Source organism: Mobula hypostoma, chromosome 12, assembly GCF_963921235.1.
Source record: "Mobula hypostoma chromosome 12, sMobHyp1.1, whole genome shotgun sequence".
Classification (NCBI taxonomy): domain Eukaryota; kingdom Metazoa; phylum Chordata; class Chondrichthyes; order Myliobatiformes; family Myliobatidae; genus Mobula; species Mobula hypostoma.
Window position 1 is genome coordinate 114,236,738 of NC_086108.1, and position 25,485 is coordinate 114,262,222.

Sequence of the window (25,485 nt, forward strand, 5' to 3'; positions counted from 1 at the left end):
GGCGAACTCCAGACAAGATTTCTTGTGTTTTTTTTCAACAGTGGCTTCCTCTTTGCCACTGTCCCATAAAGCTGCAACTGGTGAAGCACCCGGGCAACAGTTGTATACACAGTCTCTCCCATCTCAGCCACTGAAGCTTGTAACTCCTCCGGAGTTGTCATAGGTCTCTTGGTGGCCTCCCTCACTAGTCCCCTTCTTGCACGGTCACTCAGTTTTTGAGGACGGCCTTCTCCGGGCAGATTTACAGCTGTGCAATATTCTTTCCATTTCTCAATGATTGACTTAACTGTACTCCAAGGAATATTCAGTGACTTGGAAACTTTCTTGTATCCATCTCCTGACTTGTACTTTTCAATAACCTTTTCTCGAATCACATGAAGTGTTCTTTTGTCTTCATGGTGTAGTTTTTGCCAGGATACTAACTCACCAGTAGTTGAACCTTCCATATACAGGTGTATTTTTACGACAATCAGTTGAAACTCCTTGATTCCACTTGGTGATCACCATTGAACTAATTATGTGACTTCTAAAACCAATTGGCTGCCCCAGTGCTGATCTGGTGTGTCATATCGGGGGGGGGGGCAGTGTATACTTATGCAATCAATTATTTTGTGTTTAATATTTGTAATTAATTTAGATCTCTTTGCAGAGATCTGTTTTCACTTTGACACTCTTTGTCTGTTGATCGGTGTGATAAAAAGTGATATTAAACCCACTGTTATCCAATGTTGTAAAGCAATAAAACACGAAACTTCCAAGGGGGTGAATACTTTATAGGCACTGTATGTGTTTGTCAGACAGGGAATGTCCAGGGAAATGGGTGTCCAGGGAATGTAAGGATATGGATCATGTACAGGTAGGAGAAATTTAGTGTAATTCAATATCTTGTTCAGCAGAAGCATTGTGGGCTGAAGGGCCTGTGTCCTGTGTTCCATCAATGCCACTCCCATAGGGTGATCCTGAGTCAGGATAATCCCTCCCACAGTGTGACCCTCCCACAGTGTGAGCCTCCCTCAGTACCACCCCTCCCACAGTGTGAGCCTCCCTCAGTACCACCCCTCCCACAGTGTGACCCTTCCTCAGTACCACCCCTCCCACAGTGTGACCCTCTCTCAGTACCACCCCCCCCACAGTATGACCCTCCCTCAGTCCCAACCGTCTCACAGTGTGACCCTCCCTCAGTACCACCCCTCCCAGTGTGACCCTCCCTCAGTACCACCCCTCCCACAGTGTGGCTCTCCCTCAGTACCACCCCTCCCACAGTGTGACCCTCCCTCAGTACCACCCCCCCACAGTGTGACCCTCCCTCAGTACCGCCCCTCCCACAGTGTGACTCTCCCTCAGTACCACCCCTCCCACAGTGTGACCCTCCCTCAGTACCACCCCCCCATAGTGTGACCCTCCCTCAGTACCACCCCTCCCACAGTGTGACCCTCCCTCAGTACCACCCCTCCCACAGTGTGACCCCCCCCCTCAGTACCGGCCCTCGTATAGGGTAAGCATTAGAGGACAGAGGTACGAAGATGAAGAGGAGGTTTAAAGTGATGTTTTGTGGGACTGGAACCGATCTCGTTCACACGAGGTGTGGTTGGAGGGGGCCAATGGGAACAGATTGATTTTCAAATGTTGAAAGCATGGTTTTCAAGGGCTGAGATTGCAGAGGATGGAAGGAGTTGATGGTGTAATCTCTGAATAAATGGATTTTGGAATAGGGAAGAGGGAAAAGTGAGGTGGGAGGGGAGTGGAGGTGGATTTTCCACATTCGATGAATGTTTCAGTCGCCCGGGAGGGGCACATTCCTCATCTTCCCAATGTTTGTTGGTGTATCCACCCTTGGACTGTATAGCGTCATGGACAAACACTGCCTGCCGTACTTTCAACAGTTCAAGGACTTCCGGTACAAATCAGTGACCACAAGCTCACACTGAGCGTTGGTTAACAAACATACCAGGGGCCTGATACCAGCTGTTCCTCCCTCCCCCGGGTTAAACATTAACTGCCTTCTGCACAGTTTTGTGTGAACTCATACACACGGTGCTTAAGGAAGTACGGGGCAGATCGCTGCTACTTGGAGAACAGCAGGGGCCTGTCAACATGAGAAGTGAAGAGGAGGATTACTACGGGAAACATGGTGAGTGTCTCCAATTTCTGCTGAGCCCCCACCCCACCCCATGGGGTCACGGTCATCGAGCTGCTCCTCCCTCACTCAGACTCTGATCGGCAGTGGGGCCATGCACCGAGCAGGCAGGGCTCGGGTGAGCTCTCCCTTTCTAAGTCAAGCCTCAGAGGAGAGTTGCATGTGGCGCTGTGTGGGTGGGGTAAAGGATCCGGCATTTGTCAGTGTGTTACAGACTATAGTCAGGCCCCTCAGCCCACCATGTTGTACTGACTCCCCTGTCCAGTACCCTCCTTGGTTCGTACCCTGTTCTGCCCTGGTGAATCAAGTGTTGGTTCAGATACTTTACTTTTATTATAAACCCTCCTGTACGGCTCCGAGTTGTGGGTCACCTACCGTTACCACCTACGACTCCTTGAGCGTTTCCACCAGCGCTGCCTCCACACCATCCTGAACATCCGCTGGAGTGACTTCGTCACCAGCATTGAAGTCCTTGAACAGGCAGAGGTCACCAGCATTGAGGCCATGCTGTTGCAGACACAGCTGCGCTGGGCAGGGCACGTCTCCAGGATGGAGGATCATCGCCTGCCCAAGATTGTGCTGTATGGCGAACTCTCCACTGGCCACCATGACAGAGGGGCAGCGAAGAAGAGGTACAAGGACTCTCTGAGAAAATCCCTTGGTGCCTGTCACATTGACCATCACCAGTGGTCTAATCTAGCCTCTGATCGCGAGGCCTGGCGACACACCATTCACCAGTCTGCCTCCTCCTTCAAAAATGCACGCAGGGCTGGCATTGAGGACAAAAGGAGAAGGAGGAAGAACCGTGACACAGCAGCACCAAACCCAGAACAGAATTTCCCTTGCAGCCGCTGTGGCCGGACCTGTCTGTCCCGTATTGGCCTCGTCAGCCACCAGCGAGCCTGCAGAAATCTAAATCTTCGTTCGTGAAGCCAAGCCATGATGATGATGATTATTCATTTTATTTAGAGAAACAACGTGGAGCCACGCCACACAGCAACCCAGCTATTTGACCCAAGTCCAATCACGGGACAATTTACAAAAACCACTTAACCTACTGACAAACCTTAGATCGTGTCTACACAAATGTGGCTGACGCTTACAAAGCCACTACCCTTCCCCACCTGGGACAGTCCGACCATCTTTCACAGTTTCTGCTTCCCATGTATAGCCCGGTCATTAAACGTGTGAAACCCACAATGAAGACTATTAAGATCTGGCTGGAGGGTGCTGACTCTGCTCTTCAGCACCAATTCCAGCACACAGACTGGAGTGCGTTTGCTGCCCATACCACCACAGACTCTCAGATTAACATTGATTTATATACCAACTCTGTCCTTGAGCACATCAACAAATGTGTAGATAGACTGACATCACAAAAACAAATAAAAGTTTTCCCCAATCAGAAACCATGGATGAACAGGGAAGTTCACCTCCTGCTCAAAGCCAGAGATTCAGCCTTCAGGTCTGGAGACCGGGAGGCTTACAGCTCAGCCAGGGCCAACCTGAGGAGGCAACTCTCTCAGGCTAAACACATATACAAACAGAGAATCAAGGAGCATTTCAACTCCTCGGACCCCCGGTGCATGTGGCATGGCATACAGGTCATTACAGACTTCAAACCACCTAGTACTGTGTCCCCTTCCAGCTCTGCTTCCCTCCCTGATGAGCTCAATTACTTCTACACTCGCTTTGACCGAGAGAACAAGGAGGTCACCCTCAAAGCGGACGTCCCACCTCGTGAACTGCTTCTCTCACTTTGTACCTCTGATGTTTGTGCTACCCTGAGCAGGGTGAATGTACAGAAGGCAGCTGGTCCAGATGGAATACCTGGCCGTGTGCTCAGAGTCTGTGCAGGGCAGTTGGCCGGGGTCTTCACGGACATTTTTAATCTGTCCCTGGCCCAGGTGGTTGTCCCCACAAGCTTCAAGATCGCCACCATTGTGCCAGTGACGAAGCATTCCACTGCCACGGGCCTGAATGACTTCCGTCCAGTTGCACTCACCCCCATCATTGCAAAGTGCTTTGAGAGACTGGTTCTATCACATCTGAAATCCTGTCTGCCCGCTACCCTGGACCCCCATTAATTTGCCTATCGCACCAACAGGTCAACAGAGGACGCCATCTCCACAGCACTTCACTCTGTCCTGACCCACCTGGACAGCCCCAACTCTTAGTCAGAATGGTGGTCATTGACTTTAGTTTGGCATTCAATACTGTGATCCCCTCCAAGCTGATTGCCAAACTTTGCCAGCTTGATATCAGCTCATCCCTCTGCAATTGGACCTTGGACTTTCTGACTAACAGACCCCAATCAGTTAGGTTGGCTAACCTCTCCTCCTCCACTCTCACCCTGAACACTGGCGTGCCTCAAGGCTGTGTGCTGAGCCCTCTTCTGTACTCCCTTTTCACCTATGACTGTGTTCCTGTACATGGTTCTTAACTCCATAATCAAGTTCGCAGATGACACCACGGTGGTTGGCCTGATCAGAGGGGATGACAAGACGGCCTACAGGGATGAGGTCCAGCACCTGGCCGCGTGGTGTGCCGACAACAACCTGGCCCTTAACACCCAGAAGACTAAGGAGATCATTGTGGACTTCAGGCATGCTAGGAGCCACACTCACGTCCCCATCTACATCAAATTCCTGGTGTCCACATTTCCGAGGATCTCACCTGGTCCCTAAACTCCTCCATCCTAATCAAAAAGGTGCAACAGCGCCTTTATTTCCTGCAGAGCATCAAGAAAGCTCACCTCTGTCCCAGGATACTGATGGACTTTTACCACTGTACCATTGAGAGCATACTCACCAACTGCATCTCAGTGTGGTATGGCAATTGTCCTGTATCAGACCGCAAAGCACTCCAGCGTGTGGTGAAAACTGCCCAGCGGATTATCGGCACCCAATTGCCTACCATTGAGAACGTCTACCATAAACGCTGCCTGGGCGGGGCGAAAATCATTATCAAGGATGCATCTCACCTTAAGCATGGACTTTTTACTCTCCTCCCATCCGGTAGGCGCCACAGGAGCCTCTGTTCCTGCACCAGCAGGCACAGGAAGAGCTTCTTCCCTGAGGCTGTGACACTGCTGAACCTCACATCACAGCGCTAAGCAGTATTGCACCCGTATTGTACTGTCTCAGTACTTTTATATTTGTGTGCTGTAGCACTTACTTTTTATTCACGGTTATTTTGTAAGTAACACTATTCTTTGCATTTCTTGTTAGATGCTAACTGCATTTTATTGGCTTTGTATCTGTACTCAGCACAATGACAATAAAGTTGAATCTAATCTAATCTAATCTAATCTAATCTGAGATATCTTTGGACTGTAGGAGGAAACCGGAGCACCCCAAGGAAACCCACTGTGCAGGGAAGGAGAAGACATGGGAATTGAACTCCACTGCCTTGAGCTGTTTTCGCATTGCGCAAAACATTACACTCTTGTGGCATACGTTATTGAATGTCGTGAGGGTCTCTGTCCTCACCTCCCCCTCAGGATGCGAGTTCCAGATTCCAACCAATCCCTGGGTTCATCGTTCAAAGTAAATTTATTACCAAAGTATGTATGTTCTACCATGTACTACCCTGAGAGTCATTTTCCTCCTCCATTTTTAGATTATGAGAACACTCAGTCCTCTTTTATTGTCATTTAGAAATGCATACATGCATTAAGAAATGATACTATGTTTCCATTTACAGGAAAAAAAGAAATACAATAATGATTTTACAAAAAAAAACTATACATACATAGAATACAGGTTTCCCCCACCATCTGAAGGTAGAGCGTTCCTATGAAACAGTTCGTAAGCCGGAATGTCGTAAAGCGAAGAAGCAATTACCATTTATTTATATGGGAAAAATTTGTGAGCATTTGCAGACCCAAAAATAACCTACCAAATCATGCCAAATAACACATAAAACCTAAAATAACAGTAACATATAGTAAAAGCAGGTATGATATGATAAATACACAGCTTATATAAATTAGAAATACTTCTCTACAACGATTGCCTGCATTGTTCTCCATAGTGAAAATCTCACGCACACGCCGTCGGCAAAAACACGGCGCAAGCGCTCACGGCAGAAAAACTCACGCAAGCACTGTTGGCAAAACACTCTCTCCAGTAACCGTTAGGCTATGAAGCTGCCAGATCATACCACTTAACACGTAAAAATACACAGCCGATATAAAGTAGAAATAATGTATGTACAGTGTAGTATCACTTACCGGAATTGGGAACGCGCCGAGCACACTGATGATGGTGTGTTAGACTGAGTCGTTGCAGGTTGGGGTAGTGCAGTGGCCCCCACCCTCCAGGCCGCCGACTGATACCGATCCGCGAAGCATGCAGGATTACAGCGGTGGCCGGACCGCACTCAGCACATCTTTAAGAAAAAAGCCGAAATAAACATGCTAATTAATTAGGTGCCGCCCGGCATGTAATTGTCGACCCAGATCAGAGGCAATTGCAGATTACATAGAGCAAGTGAAATTGGCAATCGCTTCTGATCTGGGCCGACATTTACGTGCCAGGAGGCACCTAATTAATTAGCATGTTTATTTCGGCTTTTTGCTTAAAGATGTGCTGTGTGCCTCCCAGCTACCGCTGCATCCTCCACGAATCGGTATCTGTCCGCAGCCCGGGGGTTGGGGTGTCATTTCATCGTCGTCTGTTTCCATTAGGGCAGGCAGGTCATCTTCTCCTATGACTGCCCGCCTCGATGTTGAAGGTCGAGGTTCGTCGTCTGCTGTGGCTGATGTGGAAGGCTTGCTTGACTGCTTAGCCTCACGCATATTAGATCATACAGTTCTTTGTAAGCACTCAAACCATCCTGAAAATATGCCCTGAACCAACATACCCTTTCAAAATTAAAGTCGTACTTTATCATTGCAGCGAAAATCTCACGCAGTTGCTTCACGTTCAGTTCCTGGATGGCCTCACCTTCGGTCCATTTGCTACTGTATTCGGTTTCGATTGTTATCCTTTCCTCTTCCAATTGCATCAGCTCTTCATCTATCAGTTCTTGGTCATGGGATACCAAAACCTCTTCAACATTATCTTCGTCAACTTCCACAAGCCAAACTCACGTTGTCCTTACTTCGTTCACCACGATCGAAACGCTTAATTATGTCTAGATCTACGCTAAGTGTAACACCCTTATGAGCTCTTTTAGGCTTTTCCGATACCTTTGAACTCATCTTGCAAATGGCTGCTCACAGGCAGGTGTTTAAGCAATGCCGGCTAGAATGTAGTTCCGAATCCGGGGAAGAGCGACTGCTCGGGGCGCGCGCTGCTTTTTCTGCACACTGCTTTTTCTTGTAACAGTGAAAACACCTTCTGTTAGCGAAAAAAGGGAACTAACGTAGGTCTTTAGTAACAGTGAAGTTTCGTAAAGCGAATGTTTGAAAAGCGGGAGACACCTGTACCAGAATCAGAGTCAGGTTTATTAGTGGGATTGAGTTTAAGAAGGCATACGGTGTATTGGCCTTCATTAATTGTGGAATTGAATTTAGGAGCCGAGAGGTAATGTTGTAGTTATATAGGACCCTGGTCAGACCCCACTTGGAGTACTGTGCTCAGTTCTGGTCGCCTCACTACAGGAAAGATGTGGAAGCCATAGAAAGGGTGCAGAGGAGATTTACAAAGATGTTGCCTGGATTGGGGAGCATGCCTTATGAGGATAGGTTGAGTGAACTTGGCCTTTTCTCCTTGGAGCGACGGAGGATGAGAGGTGACCTGATAGAGGCGTATAAGATGATGAGAGGCATTGATCGTGTGGATAGTCAGAGACTTTTTCCCAGGGCTGAAATGGCTGCCACAAGAGGACACAGGTTTAAGGTGCTGGGGAGTAGGTACAGAGGAGATGTCAGGGGTAAGTTTTTTATGCAGAGAGTGGTGAGTGCGTGGAATGGGCTGCCGGTGACGGTGGTGGAGGCGGATACAATAGGGTCCTTTAAGAGACTCCTGGATAGGTACATGGAGCTTAGAAAAATAGAGAGCTATAGGTAACCCCAGGTAATTTCTAAGATAAGACCATGTTCGGCACAGCTTTGTGGGCTGAAGGGGCTGTATTGTGCTGTAGGTTTTCTATGTTTCAATGTTTCTGTTGCCACTGACACACATTGTGAAGTTTCTGGTTTTGCAGCAGCAGAACAGTATAATTTTTACCTTAAATAAAATTACTATAGTTACCAAAAGCTGACGAAGTATTGCAAAAAGAGAAGCAAAGTAGCAAGGGGGTATTCTTGAGTTCAATGTCCATTCAGAAGCCTGATGGCAAAGGCGAAAAAACCATTCCTGCAATGTTGAGTGTGTGTCTTCAGGCTCCTGTATTTCCTCCTTGTTGATAATAAAGAGAAGACATCTATCAAATATTGAAAGGCCTAGATAGGGTGCATGTAGAGAGGATGTTTCCTATAGTGGGGGAGTCTAGGATCAGAGGACACAGCCTCAGAATAGAGAGATGTCCATTTAGAACAGAGATGAGGAGGAATTTCTTTAGCCAGAGGTTGGTGAATCTGTGGAATTCATTACCACAGACAGCTTCTGAAGCCAAGTCATTGGGTATATTTAAAGTGGAGGTTAATTGTGAGGGTCAAAGGTTATGGGGAGAAGACAGGAGAATGGGGTTGAGAGGGATAATAAATCAGCCATGATGGAATAGCAGATCATACTCAATGGGCCAAATGGCCTAATTCCACCCCTATGTTTTATAGAAGATCGAATAGTACAGCACAGTACAGGCCTTTCAGCCCACAATGTTGTGCCGACCCTCAATCCCTACCTCCCATATAACCCCCCCACCTTAAATTCCTCCATATACCTGTCTAGTAGTCTCTTAAATTTCACTAGTGTACCTGCCTCCACCACTGACTCAGGCAGTGCATTCCACACACCAACCACTGAGTTAAAAAAAACCTTCCTCTAATATCCCCCTTGAACTTCCCACCCCTTACCTTAAAGCCATGTCCTCTTGTATTGAGCAGTGGTGCCCTGGGGAAGAGGTGCTGGCTATCCACTGTATCTATTCCTCTTAATATCTTGTATACCTCGATCATGTCTCCTCTCATCCTCCTCTCCAAAGAGTAAAGTCCTAGCTCCCTTAATCTCTGATCATAATGCATACTCTCTAAACCAGGCAGCATCCTGGTACATCTCCTCTGTACCCTTTCCAATGCTTCCACATCCTTCCTATAGTGAGGCGACCTGAACTGAACACAGTACTCCAAGTGTGGCCTAACCAGAGTTTTATAGAGCTGCATCATTGCCCAGCGACTCTTAAACTCTACCCCTCGAATTATGAAAGCTAACACCCCATAAGCTTTCTTAACTACCCTATCTACCTGTGAGGCAACTTTCAGGGATCTGTGGACTTGTACCCCGAGATCCCTCTGCTCCTCCACACTACCAAGTATCCTACCATTTACTCCCTCCAATCCTCCGGTACCATTCCTGTGGACAACGAGGACATAAAGATCCTAGCCAGAGGCTCAGCAATCTCTTCCCTCGCCTCGTGGAGCAGCCCGGGGAATATTCCGTCCGGCCCCGGGGACTTATCCGTCCTAATGTATTTTAATAAATCCAACACCTCCTCTCCCTTAATATCAACATGCCCCAGAACATCAATTAAAAATTTTCCTGTCCTCTCTGATTCTGTCCTTTTCCATGATAATGCTAAAGGCCAGGGAGCGGTGGTCACTGTCCCCCAGATGCTCACCCACTGAGAGATCTGTGACCTGACCCGGTTCGTTACCTAATACTTGATCTAGTATGGCATTCCCCCTAGTCACCCTGTCAACATACTGTGACAGGAATCCATCCTGGACACACTTAACAAACACTGCCCCGTCTAAACCCTTGGAACTAATCAGGTGCCAATCAATATTAGGGAAGTTAAAGTCACCCATGATAACAACCCTGTTATTTTTGCATCTTTCCAAAATCTGCCTCCCAATCTGTTCCTCGGTATCTCTGCTGATACCAGGGGGCCTATAGAATACTCCCAATAGAGAAACTGCTCCCTTCCTGTTCCTGACTTCCACCCATACTGACTCAAAAGAGGATCCTGCTACATTACCCACCCTTTCAGTAGCTGTAATAGTATCCCTGACCAGTAATACCACCCCTCCTCCCCTTCCCCTGCTCGCTATCCCTTTTAAAGCACTGAAATCCAGGAATATTGAGAATCCATTCCTGCCCTGGTGCCAGCCAAGTCTCTGTAATGGCCACTACATCATATTTCCATGTATGTGTCCAAGCTCTCAGTTCATCACCTTTGTTCCTGATGCTTCTTGCATTGAGGTACACACATTTCAGCCCTTCTACCTTACTGTCTTTACACTGTTTATTCTGCTTCTCTTTCCTCAAAGCCTCTCTGTATGTTAGATCTGGCTTTACTCCATGCACTTCTTTCACTGCTCTATCGCTCTGGGTCCCATCTCCCTTGCAAATTAGTTTAAACCCTCCCGAACCATGCTAGCAAACCTGCCTGCAAGGATATTGCTCCCCCTCGAGTTCAGGTGCAACCCATCCAATCTGTACAGGTCCCACCTTCCCCAGAAGAGATCCCAATGATCCAAAAATCTAAAACCCTGCTCCCTGCACCAACTCCTCAGCCGTGCATTCAACTGCCATCTCCTCCAATTCTTACCATCACTGTCACGTAGCACTGGCAGCAATCCTGAGAACGCCACCCTTGAGGTCCTGTTCTTCAGCCTTCTGCCTAGTTCCCGAAACTCACACTTCAGGACCTCATCCCTCTTCCTGCCAATGTCGTTGGTCCCAACATGTATCACGACTTCTGGTTGCTTTCCCTCTCGTATCAGGATGTCGTGCACCTGGTCAGAGACATCCCGGACCCTGGCACCCGGGAGGCAACAAACCATGTGGGTGTCCTTCTCACGTTCACAAAATCTCCTGTCTGCTCTCCTGACTATAGAGTCTCCAATGATGGCAGCTCTCCTCTTCTCCGTCCCACCCTTCTGCACCACAGAGTCAGACTCAGTGCCGGAGGCCCTGCCACTGTGGCCCATACCTGGTCGGTCGTCCCCGACAACAGTATCCAGGATGGTAAACTTATTATTCAGGGGAATGGCTACAGGGGTGCTCTGCACTACCCGTCTGCTCACCTTCGCTTTCCCCCTTCTGACTGTCACCCAACGACTTGCTTCTGACAGCCTAGGTGTGACTACCTCCCTGTAGCTCTCATCTATAACTGCCTCATTCTCCCTTATGAGTCGAAAGTCATCCAGCTGCTGCTCCAGATTCCTTACACGGTCTTCCAGATCTCCCAGCCGTATGCACTTCTGGCAGATGTGACTCTGCGGGAGAAGGGCGTTCCCCCAAGACTGCCACATCTCACATGAAAGGCACATCACCATCTCAGGAGGCATTGTAAACACTAACTGGAAACAAGCTCGTCCTCCGCCTCTTCTCGTCAAAGCCTCGCGAGTCAAAGAGTCAAAGCCTCAAAGCTCCACTCCTTCACTGGCCCGCTCACTTACTGGCCGCTCCGCTTGAGCTATCCCTCTATTTATTTGTTTGAGCTGTTCAAACTGTTTGGTCACCTGACCTCAATTGCCCAATCAGCTGCTTTCTGCTGGGTCTGAGCTATTCAAATCTTGATTGTCTGATCAACTGCTCTCTGGATAGGAGGCAAGGAGTGAGGCCCAATTACTGTAGTAGTTGGGGCTGTTGATTGAGTGGCTGGGGACTTTGGCGTGGAGGAGCCTTGTAGTTTGGAAAGGGTTAGTTTGTAGCCCATGGCTGCAAAAAGGAGGGGGGGGGGGTTGAGATTGAAGGGGGAGGGTAGGAGACTGTGGAATACTCTAGAAGTAAGGGTAGCCAAAAAAGGGGTGCATGAAGTGAAAGACCTGAAGTAATGGGGGACAACAAATTGAGGAAAATGGGTGAATTGGAGGAATTTATAGTTCTGTATAAAATTAAAGGTCAGAAGGAAGGAGAAGGAGGACTTAGAGCCCTTAATCCTTTGAAAGTGGCAGCAGCATTAGAAAACCAAATCGGTAAAGGATTCCAGGCCAAGATTTTGTCTAATGGATTGCTGAAAATTCGTTGCAAAGATATTGACCAGTATAACATAGAAACATAGAAAATAGGTGCAGGAGTAGGCCATTCGGCCCTTCGAGCCTGCACCACCATTTATTATGATCATGGCTGATCATCCAACTCAGAACCCCACCCCAGCCTTCCCTCCATACCCCCTGACCCCTGTAGCCACAAGGGCCTATCTAACTCCCTCTTAAACATAGCCAATGAACTGGCCTCAACAGTTTGCTGTGGCAGAGAATTCCACAGATTCACCACGCTCTGTGTGAAGAAGTTTTTCCTAATCTCGGTCCTAAAAGGCTTCCCCTCTATCCTCAAACTGTGACCCCTCGTTCTGGACCTCCCCAACATCGGGAACAATCTTCCCGCATCTAGCCTGTCCAATCCCTTTAGGATCTTATACGTTTCAATCAGATCCCCCCTCAATCTTCTAAATTCCAACGAGTACAAGCCCAGTTCATCCAGTCTTTCTTCATATGAAAGTCCTGCCATCCCAGGAATCAATCTGGTGAACCTTCTTTGTACTCCCTCTATGGCAAAGATGTCTTTCCTCAGATTAGGGGACCAAAACTGCACACAATACTCCAGGTGTGGTCTCACCAAGGCCTTGTACAACTGCAGTAGTACCTCCCTGCTCCTGTACTCGAATCCTCTCGCTATAAATGCCAGCATACCATTCGCCTTTTTCACCGCCTGCTGTACCTGCATGCCCACTTTCAATGACTGGTGTATAATGACACCCAGGTCTCGTTGCACCTCCCCTTTTCCTAATCGGCCACCATTCAGATAATAATCTGTTTTCCTATTTTTGCCACCAAAGTGGATAACTTCACATTTATCCACATTAAATTGCATCTGCCATGAGTTTGCCCACTCACCCAACCTATCCAAGTCACCCTGCATCCTCTTAGCATCCTCCTCACTGCTAACACTGCCACCCAGCTTCGTGTCATCTGCAAACTTGGAGATGCTGCATTTAATTCCCTCATCCAAGTCATTAATATATATTGTAAACAACTGGGGTCCCAGCACTGAGCCTTGCGGTACCCCACTAGTTACCGCCTGCCATTCTGAAAAGGTCCCGTTTATTCCCACTCTTTGCTTCCTGTCTGCTAACCAATTCTCCACCCACACCAATACCTTACCCCGATACCGTGTGCTTTAAGTTTGCCCACTAATCTCCTGTGTGGGACCTTGTCAAAAGCCTTTTGAAAATCCAAATATACCAAATATAACAGTGCTAAAATGGTGGAAAAATTGGTTGTGAAAGTGGAGTGTATTACTCTGAAAGAAAGGAAGGGAGTTAAAGGGGTAATGTATGGTATTTGGTCTGGCATGACTGAAAAGGAAATTTTGGACAATATTAAAGGTGGTCGAGTGATTGAAGCCAAACGATTAAAATCGAGAGAAGGTGGTAATTGGGATTCCCCTGTTCTTCTGGTTCTTGCAGGTGATGTTCTTCCAACTAGAGCCTATCTTGGGTGCATGTCTTATCAAGTTAGAGAATACATTAGACCTCCCTTGTGCTGTTATAATTGCCAGAGATTTGGACATGTTGCTGGTTCATATCAAGGTAAAAGAAGATGTATGAAATGTGGAGAGGATCATGATATTAAAGCATGTAAGGCAGCGGTGCCTAAATGCAGTAATTGTGGAGGGGACCATGTAGCGGTGTTCAGAGGATGTGAGTATTTTAGTAAGGCAAAGCAGATTCAGGATGTTAGTATCCAACAAAAAATATCATATGCTGAAGCAGTAAAGAAAGTTGATAGAGAGCAAAGGATAAATAAAGAAAAGATTGGAATGGTGGGGAGTCGGTTCGTTCCGAGTTCTCCAACTATGGCTCCTTCAGGCATGTCGTTGATGACTAAAGAGTCTTTTTTGGCATTTGTTGTTGATATACTGGTTGGGGCTAAAACTACAGCCAAGAGGTCGGATATGATAAAAGTAGTTGTTGGAACTGCAGAGAGATTCCTTGATATAAAACAGATTTCGCTGGAAAAATTACATGAGTATATGACAGACAAACAATCACTGAATACTTCCCAGTTGTCGGGATCAGAGAGTAGGGAGGAGCTTTATGTGGATGAAGAGGCCAATAATTAGTATTTGGATGTTTTTAATATTACAATGGAATGCAAGAAGTTTATCTGCAAATGGTCAAGAATTAAAAAGATTTGTTGGAACTTTTAAAGACAAGTCTGATTTGATCTGTATACAGAAGACATGGTTAAAGCCTCATTTAGGTTTTGTGATCCCTGGATAGGATAGTTTGAGAGCTGACAGAACAGGTAAATCTGGTGGAGGGTGTGCAACTTTCATAAAAACAGGACTCCAGTTTAGAAGGCTTGATTTTAAATCTAACCTTGAAATTGTGGCTGTGGAGGTTTGGAGCTCTCGTGGTCAAATAACTTTGATTAACTTTTATAATCCAGGTAATATGATGTTATCAGATTTGGATGAAATTATGAATAAGGTAAGATTCCCAGTAATCTGGGTTGGAGATTTCAATGCCCATAATTCTATATGGGGTAGTGAAAGTAAAGATAGTAACGGAGTGGTGGTAGAGGAGTTTCTTGATAAATACAACATGGTACTGCTAAATGACGGAAGGCCTACAAGATTTAATATTGTAAAGAATACTTCTAGTCACTTAAACTTATCTATCACTTCCTCAAATTTAGCTAGGGTTGGGGAATGGGATGTTATGGACAGATACACACTAGGAAGTGATCACTATCCTATATTATGTAGATTTGGTAGAAATTTGATAGTAGAAGTTGAGGAGAGGTCTGACAGGTATAATTTTTCTTTGGCCCATTGGGATGAGTACCAGGAGAAAGCTGTGGATATAATAGAAGAGATTAATAGTGAGGACTCCATAGACGATTGGAATGAATCCCTCTGTTCCATAATTCATAAAGTTGCTCAGTTGACTATTCCGCTACGGAATGTACTTAAGGCTTGAGCATTAGTTCCGTGGTGGAATAAAAATTGTGATATAGCAGTAAGAAACAGAAATAGAGCTTACAGGAAATTAAGAAAGTACCCAGTGTTAGATAATGTCATGGAGTATAAAAAGGAAAGAGCAGTAGCAAGGAGAGTAATTAAAAATACGAAGAGGGATAGTTGGAGAAGATTTTGTGGAACCCTGGGCCCTGAGACACCTATAAAGCAGCTATGGATGATCATTCACAGAATGTCAGGGATATATAGGAAACCATCTATCCCAGCTTTGCTGGAAGGAGATATTGAAGCTGTAACCAATAAGGAAAAGGCTGATATGTTTGTAGAGATGTTCTAAGCGTTACACAGTTCTGGAGAGTTAGGTGATTTGAGAAAGGAAATTATCTTAAAGGAAAGTTGGAAATTGGACAGGAGTTTGGATGATAATAGCTCCATAAATTTATTTTTCTCCCTTCAGGAATTGCGGGAAGCTGTCCAATCAGGTTCAAACACTTCTCCTAGTAGTGATGGACTGTGTTATGAATTGCTTAAGCATTTAGATGACTCTGTATTGATAGAAATTCTAGCATTGTTTAATTCAGTGTGGAAAGAAGGAAAATTACCAGTAGAATGGAAGCATGCAGTGATAGTTCCAGTTTTAAAGCCAGGTAAGGATGCATCTAGTCCTAGTTCGTATCAGCCTATAGCTTTAACATCAGTGCTTTGTAAAACTATGGAACAAATGGTCACCAACAGACTTGCTTATTTTTTGGAAAATAAGGGACATTTTGCTGCCTATCAAAATGGTTTTAGAACTGGAAGATCAACAATGGAATGTGTTGCCCTTTTAGATCATGATATTAAAAAAGCATTTCAAAATAGAGAATTAATGGTAAGTGTATTTCTAGATATTGAAAGAGCATATGACTCACTATGGAAGGATGGCTTATTAATTAAACTCTATTATGCGGGAATTAGAGGTAGAATGTTTAATTGGATCAAAGATTTCCTTAAGCAAAGGACAATTCAAGTAAGAATAGGCAGAACAAGCTCCAGGTCAGTTAAAATAGGAAATGGCACCACTCAAGGAAGTGTCATTAGTCCAATTCTTTTTAATGTCATGATAAACGATATCTTTGATCAGGTAGGGACAGGATTTGGTAAATCATTGTTTGCAGATGATGGTGCAATCTGGAAAAGAGGAAGAAACATCAAGTATATATTAAGGCAGGTACAAAAGGCTTTAAGATTAGTTGAAAACTGGGCTAATAAATGGGGTTTCAGGATTTCTGCTTCTAAGTCCAAATACATGATTTTGGCTTTAGAAGAAGGATTCCTGATTGTGAATTGTGCCTATATGATTCTCCACTAGAAAGAGTCAAGGTATTCAAGTTTTTAGGTGTCTGGTTTGATGAAAGACTTACTTGGAGGGTTCATATAGATAAAACAATTGGCAAGTGTGAGAAAGTTTTAAGTGTTATGAGAAGTATTGCTGGATGTGACTGGGGAGCAGGGCGGGAAACTATGTACTTAATATATCTAGCTACGATTAGATCAGTTATAGATTATGGTTGTATTGCTTATGGTTCTGCAGCTACGGCAGTGCTTGGAAAACTAGACACTGTGCAGTCCAAAGCATTTAGACTCTGTTGTGGAGCTTTTAGAACAACATCAGTCCCGGCATTATGTGTGGAGATGGGAGAAGTGCCTCTACATTTAAGACGAGTTCAGTTGGCCCTGCAGTATTGGGTAAAACTAAATGGATTCAATCACAGCTGTTCACCAAAGTGTCTTTTGCAGGGGAAGTGGGAGCGCCAAAGTAAAATTAAAAGATACCCATTTTTTGATTTGGTTAATAACTGGGCTGTGAAATTGAAACTGACTGAGGAAGACATAGTTGACCCAATTCGCTTGCCACCCGTCCCTTTTTGGCTCTTTCCAGAACCAGAAGTAGACCTATTCCTCCTTTTTCAGCTTCAAGGAAGCAGTGCAATTTCATCAGCGTTGATCACAAATGAGTATTTAAATAATAAATGGGGATCTTATCTGAAGATTTTTACTGATGGCTCAGTGGACCCAGAGAGCAGTAGGGCAGGATTTGGGATGTATGTGTTTCAACTTGGAGTTAAGATTGGTCACCGGGTTTCAGATGGTGTTTCTGTCTTTGCAACAGAATTATTAGCAATCCTCTGGGCCGTATGGTGGATAGAAGACTCTCGACTACGGAGGGTTATCATCTGTTCAGATTCTGCTGCTGCCTTAGAGTCTATAAAAGGGAGTAAATCAAAAGCTCGTCCTGACATAGTTATTGAGATTCTCTTAGTGTTGTTTAGAGTAGGTAAGATGGGTTGTGCAGTTAGATTTTCATGGATACCTGGGCATACTGGGGTGGAGGGAAATGAAGTTGTGGATGGCATTGCAAAGTCTTCCTTACAGAGCAGGCAAGTAGAAATTAGAGTTCCCCTAGGCAGAGCAGAATTGAGAAGTAGGATTAAAAAAGGTATAGAGAAGAAGTGGCAGGAGGATTGGAAAAATGAATTAAGGAGCAGGCATTATTTTTCTAGTCACCCACTAGTTAAAAAGGTCTCAGACTGTTACCTTTTAAGTCGTAGAGATATGGTGAAATTTACAAGACTTAGGTTGGGGCATTGTGGGCTAAACTATTATTTAAAGATAATAGGAAAACATCCTACTGGATCATGTGACTGTGGTAGTCCAGAGACAGTCCAGCATGATTTGCTGAGCTGTAATCGATGCAAAACTGAATGTTGTTCAAGAGGCTATGTGGCTTAAATTTATTTTGGTTTTCTATTAAGAGAATCGACATCTGATTGAAGAGTCTATTATTCAGTTCATACGTGAGACGAGGTTGTATTCGAGAATTTGAGTTCCTTGAAGTTCTATAATTAATTATACACCCTGCGGAGGGCTGTAATATGCCTAGGTGCAACTAAACAGCTGGAAATTGAAGAAGAAGAAGAAGAACTGCTTTCTGCTGAGCTATTCAAATCTTGATTGACTTGATTGAACAGTCCGACTGCCAAAACTGCCAGAATCTCTCGAGTCAAAGCCTCAAAGCTCTACTCCTTCACTGGCCCACTCACGCACTGGCCGCTTTCCACAGCTTTTTTATGGTCTTCTGGTTTGAATATAGGACAGTACAGCACAGTACAGGCCAATCTACCCACAATATGCCGACTTTATAACCTTCTCTAAGATTAATCTAACCCTTCCTTCCTACCTAATCCTATATAGACCTTCTTAAATGTCCAGAAGGCATTTAGCAAAGAGAAAAATCACAAACAAGGGAAAATCTGCAGATGCTGGAAATCCAAGCAACACCCACAAGATGCTGGAGGAACTCAGCAGGCCAGGCAGCAGAGTACAGTCGATGATTTGGGCCGAGACCCTTCATAGATACTAGCTTGATTCCATGGTGTGTAACTCTATGAACTCCATAAAGACATGGAGCGTATTGTGTGATAACATAAACACAAGAGATTCTGCAGATGCTGAAAATCCAGAGCAACACACACAAAATGCTGAAGGAGCTCAGCAGGTCAGGCAGCATCTATGGAGGAGAATAAACAGTCAACGTTTTGGTCTGAGATCTTTCGTCAGGACTGGAAAGGAAGGTGGAAGAAGCCAGAGTAAGAAAGTGGGGGATGGGAAGGTGTACAAGCTGGCAGGTTATAGGTGAAGCCAGGTGAAGGGGAAGGTTTGTGAGTGTACAGTATGTGTGATAACAATCTCCTTGCCAAAGGGGGAGAGTGGTCAAAGGGGGAAGAATAGCCAAAGTACCTCAGAATGACTCCTGGAATTGTGGTAGTGAAGTACAAGAGGTGGAAATCTGAAACATATTCTGGAGGGAGAAAGAGTCAATGTTTCAGGCCCAGAAAACTTAAGAACTTCTCACGAGGTGTCCTGGCCTGAGACGTGTACTGTTTCTGTCTCAACAGACCCCGCCTGGCTGGTTGGGTGTTTCCAGCGATTTGAGGATATGGGGTCACACATTCGGGCTGAGATGTGGAGAAAATTCTTCAGCAGAGGGTGGTGAACCTGTGGAATTCTCTCCCCCGAGGGCTGCTGACGCCAAGTCCCTGTGTGTATGAGATTAACAGATTTTCAGATGCACAATGAATTTAAGGTGTGCGGAGAGAGCAGGAAAATGGCATTGAGGTAGAGGATCGATGAGGATGTCATCTAGAACACTTTTGAAGGGCTGAATGGACTTCCCACTCTTATTTTCTGTTATACTGGAAGTAATGGGTAACTCTGTTCATTGGATATGTTGGACATCAGGACCTGTTGAACTTACGGTTGACTCCTAAAAGCTGTAAGGGCCCAGTCAGAAGATAGAGTAACACACATCAAAGTTGCTGGTGAATGCAGCAGGTCAGGCAGCATCTCTAGGAAGAGGTACAGTCCTGGCGAAGGGGCTCGGTCCGAAACGTCGACTGCACCTCTTCCTAGAGATGCTGCCTGGCCTGCTGCGTTCACCAGCAACTTTGATGTGTGTTGCTTGAATTTCCAGCATCTGCAGAATTCCTTGTGTTTACAGAAGATAGGGTGCTGTTCAGTGACTGGGTGGGAGCTGCAGTGGGGGGTGTGTGGTCAGACTGGGAGAACAGTGGAGAGCGACAGGACACAGGAAGCTCAGGACTGCCCTCACATCTGTTCAACCTCTCCCCATGATTGGAGGTTGTTGAGACACTAGGTTGTCCTTCTGATGAATTACACGATTTGTCCAAAGACAGAGTACGTGGATGTGGTGAAGATTGATTTCCTTCTCTTTTGCCTAGTCCCACTTTTACCAAAACCAAGGTGTAGCTGTGACCCCTGCTGTACCTGCCTTTTTGTTGGCTATCTAGAACAGTCCACGTTCCAAGCCTTCCCCGATAATGCTCCCCAAGTTCTTCTCTGCTACATTGACAACGCCATTGGTGCTGCTTCCTGCACACATGCTGAGCTCGTTGACTTCATCAACTTCAACTCAAAATTCCATCTGCCCTCAAATTCAACTGATCTGTTTCTGACTCCTCCCTCCCCTTTCTCAATCTCTCTGTCTCCGTCTCTGGAGATGGTCTGTCCGCTGATATCTCTTATAAACTTACTGACTCTCACAGCTATCTTGACAATACTTTACCTGTAAAAATCCTGTCCCTGTTTCTCAGTTCCTTCGACAGTGCCACACCTGTCCTGGGTTGAGGCTTTCTTTTCCAGGACATCCGGGATGCTCTCTTTCTCAGAAAACGGGGTTTCCCTTCCATGGGGCTGATCTCACCCCCATCAGGTTCCTTCTTCAGCCCTCTCCCCCTTCCCAGCTTCTCACTTCATCTCTACCACCCCCCACCCACTTACCTGGTCTCGCCTGTCACCTGCCAGCGTCTACTGCTTCCCCTCCCCCCACCTTCTCATTCTGGCTTCTACCCCCTCCCTTTCCAGTCCCGACGATGGTCTTGCCTGAAATATTGACTGTATATCCCCCTCTGTGCATGCTGCCTGACCTGCTAAGTTCCTCTGGCATTTTGTATGCGTTACTTAAGGTTAAAATGACATTCGCTTTGACCTGCCTTGGTCTTCTCTCGCTGCATACGGGCACTCGGGCAGCAGAACACTGATCCGGGTGTTGGGTAACGAACCGCTGGGGCTGAGGAGGAACCCAGGTCAGTCCGAGTCAGTGAGGGACCAAGTCCGTGGTTGTTCACAACTGGAGTACGGAGTGGGGGGAGGGAGGGAGAGGGGGTGGGGGAGTGTGTGTGTGAGGGAGAGAGAGAGAGGGAAAGGGAAACAGAGAGGGAAGGACCATGATGCTTAGAGGAATTGTGAAAGAGATGAAAACAGTGGCCTGGCCACAACAGTTTTTGTCGGCAAAGTATCTGAGAACTCTTCTGAGGTGTTAATCAGGCAGTTACTTGCAAAATGTGGCTTGGTTTTGAACTAGAAGAGAGTTCAAGGAGCTTTGGGAAAGTTGCAAGCATTTGGCTTTTGTGAATATAAGGAATCAGAATCTACTCTGAGTGCAGTAAGGTTATCGCATTAACTTCAAGTGGAAGACAAAAAGTAGATGCAAAGACCAAAGCCCAGCTGGATGAATGGAAGGCCAAAAAGAAAGGAGACAATGGAAAGATGAAAACAGGACTGGTCAGATGATGTGAATGAAGAAACCAAGAGGAGAGATCAGATTGTAAAGGATTAAGAGAATACTCCAGTGAACCAAATGTACCTTCCCAAGATCAAGATGCACAAACTAGAAAAAGAAAAAGGAAAAGAACGAGGAGGTTGACATCACCTCTGTGGAACTGGAAAAGGATAAATGTGACTTGATTTCTCAAGAAATTAGCAAATTCTGAGATACTGACAAGAAACTAGTTGAAGAAAAGATTATGTGAGAAAGAGAAAGGGGTTGAGAGTAGGATAAAGAGAGAGAAGGAAGCCGGGGCCAGGCCGGAAACAGGAATCGGAATGGATCAGAGAGATAAAAGCCAAGACAAGGATGAGAACGGTGTCCAGAGCTGTCAGAACCACTTCCTGGTGTAGGCGTTTCAGAATCTACTCCTACACCCAGCACTGAGGAGGCCCCAAATGCTCAGATTGTTTTCACAGCCTCAAGTCTCTAGTGCCAAGCAGAGTGACCCCTTGTCAGGAAAGATGTTATCCAAGAAGATAAGAAAGCCTCCACAGCGATAACATCTTTGGGCCTGAATAGGACTATTTAAAATTGACAATGTGTGGATGGCCATTTATTAAAAGTTCAAAGGTTCACTTGTTACCAAAGCATGTATCTAAATACAGGTCTGAAATGTTTCTTCTCCAGATAGTCACAAAGCAAAAAAAGTTGTTCAGGGAGAAACTTCAAACTGCGCCCCCCCGCCAAAAAAAAGTGACATCCTGATCATCAACCCCTGAAACTCCCTCCACCCACACAAAATGGAACAGGAATATTGACCCCAGAAAATAACCCCCCCCCCACAAAAGAGAAGAAGAACATCAACCCCTCCCCCAAAAAACAAACTCCACCCAGGAAAAATAACTAACAGAACACAACAGAACATAACCCCCCAAATCCCTCCCCTTGCACAACAAAATGGAAAAGGAATGGACGATAAGAAACACGTAGTTCATAAACACAATAGTCCAATCCATAAACGCAGAACCATGATACCCTCCCATATCACCGGCATTCATCGAAGGAGGGGGACACCACATGAACACAGAGGCCTACATGCCTGCACAGTGAGCCACACAGTGGTAGGCTGCTCACAGATTCCTTCGCTGGCAGTGATCAAAAGGCAGGCAGTCAGCACTGAAATCTCATTCACCCTCCGCATTCACCTCGGTATCTCAATCTTTCTCGAGGTTTTAATTGGTGCTTAATAGACGCTTTAACTGGCAAAATGGAGTCGACTGTCGGCTCACACCCTGTCTCGAAGTTTCTTCACATCGAGGCTGTCTGAGTATGTGCTGCCTTCCGAAAAACGACTTGGAGACAGCAAAGCGCTGGGTCTCTCAGACAATCTCCAAGCTGTAAATCACAGGCTCTAACAGTCCCAAAAACGCATTTAAGGTGAAAAGCAGATGTAAATGCGGGGGTGCAGTGCTAGCTGGAGCGTATCCAGCACCTCCTTAAGGGAAAAGCTGAACTAAACAAGTTAATTAATTAGGTGCCGCCTAGGGTGATTTGAGTATCTCAGAAACCGCTGATCTCCTGGGATTTTTACGTACAACAGACACTGGAGTTTACAAAGAATGGTGCCAAAAACAAAAAAATATCCAGCGAGTGGATTTAACAAGATGTTTTCGCTCACTGAACAGCCACTCCCAGTCTCTGTAAAAAAGTAAAAAAGACATTTTCATGACCAAGGGAGCATTGTACACTGGTGCCTTCTAAACTACATATCCACAGAGCAGTTGCGTTATATATTATTCTGTATATAGTTGTGATGGATTCTTTATTGTGTTGTTTATAGCTAAGCAGGGGGGCATGTTGTGTATTTAATATATCAGTAATATCTCTGCAATATTGTAAATATATTGTTTGATGAAACATTCTTTGTTGTTTGCATAGTTCATTATGGGTTCCATGTGAAAATACGTGAATGACACATCATCACGCGTCTCTCGGCTCCCTTGCTTTCCTTTCAACTCATTTTATGTCTTGGCAACACAAAACATAACAGGTCACTGTGGGGGGGTGGTACTGAGGGAGGGCACACTGTGGGAGGGGCGGTACTGAGGAAAGGTCACACTGTGGGAGGGGCGGTACTGAGGGAGGGTCACACTGTGGGAGGGGCGCTGCTGAGGGAGGGTCACCCTGTGGGAGGGGCGCTGCTGAGGGAGGGTCACACTGTGGGAGGGGCGCTGCTGAGGGAGGGTCACCCTGTGGGAGGGGCGCCGCTGAGGGAGGGTCACACTGCACACTGTGGGAGGGGCAGTACTGAGGGAGGGTCACACTGTGGGAGGGGCGGTGCTGAGGGAGGGTCACACTGTGGGGGGGCGGTACTGAGGGAGGGTCACATTGTGGGAGGGGCAGTACTGAGGGAGGGTCACACTGTGGGGGAGTGGTATTGAGGGAGGGTCACACTGTGGGATGGGTGGTACTGAGGGAGGGTCACACTGTGGGAGGGGTGGTACTGAGGGAGAGTCACACTGTGGGAGGGGTGGTATTGAGGGAGGGTCACACTGTGGGAGGGGTGGTACTGAGGGAGGGTCACACTGAGAGAGGGTCACACTGTAGGGTGGGGGGGTGGTACTGAGGGAGGGTCACACTGTGGGAGGGGCGGTACTGAGGGAGGGTCACACTGTGGGAGGGGTGGTACTGAGGGAGTGTCACACTGTGGGAGGGGTGGTATTGAGGGAGGGTCACACTGTGGGAGGGGTGGTACTGAGGGAGGGTCACACTGAGGGAGGGTCACACTGTAGGGTGGGGGGTGGTACTGAGGGAGGGTCACACTGAGGGAGGGGTGGTACTGAGGGAGGGTCACTGTGGGGGGAGTGGTACTGAGGGAGGGTCACACTGTGGGAGGGGTGGTACTGAGGGAGGGTCACACTGTAGGGTGGGGGGTGGTACTGAGGGAGGGTCACACTGTGGGAGGGGTGGTACTGAGAGAGGGTCACACTGTGGGGGGAGTGGTACTGAGGGAGGGTCACACTGTGGGAGGGGTGGTAACGAGGGAGGGTCACACTGTAGGGTGGGGGGTGGTACTGAGGGAGGGTCACACTGTGGGAGGGGTGGTACTGAGAGAGGGTCACACTGTAGGGTGGGGTAGTACTGAGTGAGTGTGGCACTAAGAGGAAAACAGCCAAAATGTCTGGAATGATGTTCAGTTCTGTTTCCACGGTGGTGAATTTAATACATCGTGTGTATTTTTCTCTCTTTCAGGTGAGCCTCGGAAATTCGACCCGACATTCAAGGGACCCATTCATAACAGGTGAGCTACCACCTCCACCGGACAGACTGTGATAACTTCAGCCACAAAGTTGTCAACTGCAGACAGCATCACCTAGACTCAAAACAGAGCGAGTTCCACAGCTCTGGGCTAGGCAGGCAGTCACGAGCGATGTGGGGGGGTAGTGGTTGAAGGGGTCACAGAGACAGGAGGGGTGTAGGGGCCAGATGGTTTACAGAGACAGGGAGGGGTTTAGAACCCCATTTTTCACGTTGGTGTTAACGATATGGGGTTAGAAGTGGTCCCGTCCCTGGGAGTTTGGACGCAGCATCTGGCACAGTGTGGGGTTATTAAGAATCCAGCACCATTGCTCCTGAAGAGGCCTTCAATGTTGGCTGAAGGTATGTTAGGGTTAGTGCGGGAGTTTTTGAAGCTGAAAATGGAATCTGGGTGATATTGGCTTGAGCAACACACACAAAAAATGCTGGTGAACGCAACAGGCCAGGCAGCATCTATAGGAAGAGGTACAGTTGACGTTTCGGGCCAAGACCCTTCGTCAGTACTGTACCTCTTCCTAGAGATGCTGCCTGGCCTGCTGCATTCACCAGCATTTTGTGTGTGTTGCTTGAAATTGCAGCATCTGCAGATTTCCTCGTGTTTGCGATATTGGCTTGAGTTGTCCTGTGTAGCGAGGGTAGAGTCAGGGTGTGCTGGATACTGCCCAGGGTCAATGAAACCCCTGGTGAAAAGCAAGAGAGGGTAAGTACTGTCCAAGCCGGAGATCCTGTTTACATCGGCGCTGCTGTGGACGTTGCAGTAAGGCAAGGGTTAACATAATGACTGCAGATCAGGAGTTCCCATGGCCCCCTTGGTTAATGGTAAGCCCCATGGCATACGAAGGGTTGGGAAGCCAGCTACAGACAGAGTGCAGACTGCCCAG

The 25,485-nt window shown here is 46.6% G+C and overlaps 1 protein-coding gene across 4 annotated transcripts in view; it reads left to right on the plus strand.

The window, feature by feature from the left end:
• Nucleotides 1–25,485, plus strand: part of LOC134355076 (choline transporter-like protein 5) — a 202,401-nt gene that overhangs the window by 55,144 nt on the left and 121,772 nt on the right. For 2 of the 4 annotated variants that reach the window (XM_063064810.1, XM_063064814.1), the window contains exons 1-2: nucleotides 1,994–2,131; nucleotides 24,539–24,587. In XM_063064810.1, the coding sequence (XP_062920880.1) occupies nucleotides 2,095–2,131; nucleotides 24,539–24,587 (86 nt within the window). In that variant the 5' untranslated portion in view covers nucleotides 1,994–2,094. Of the gene's footprint in view, nucleotides 1–1,993; nucleotides 2,132–24,538; nucleotides 24,588–25,485 lie in introns of those variants that run through there. The other 2 variants (XM_063064812.1, XM_063064811.1) reach the window with 2 other exon arrangements.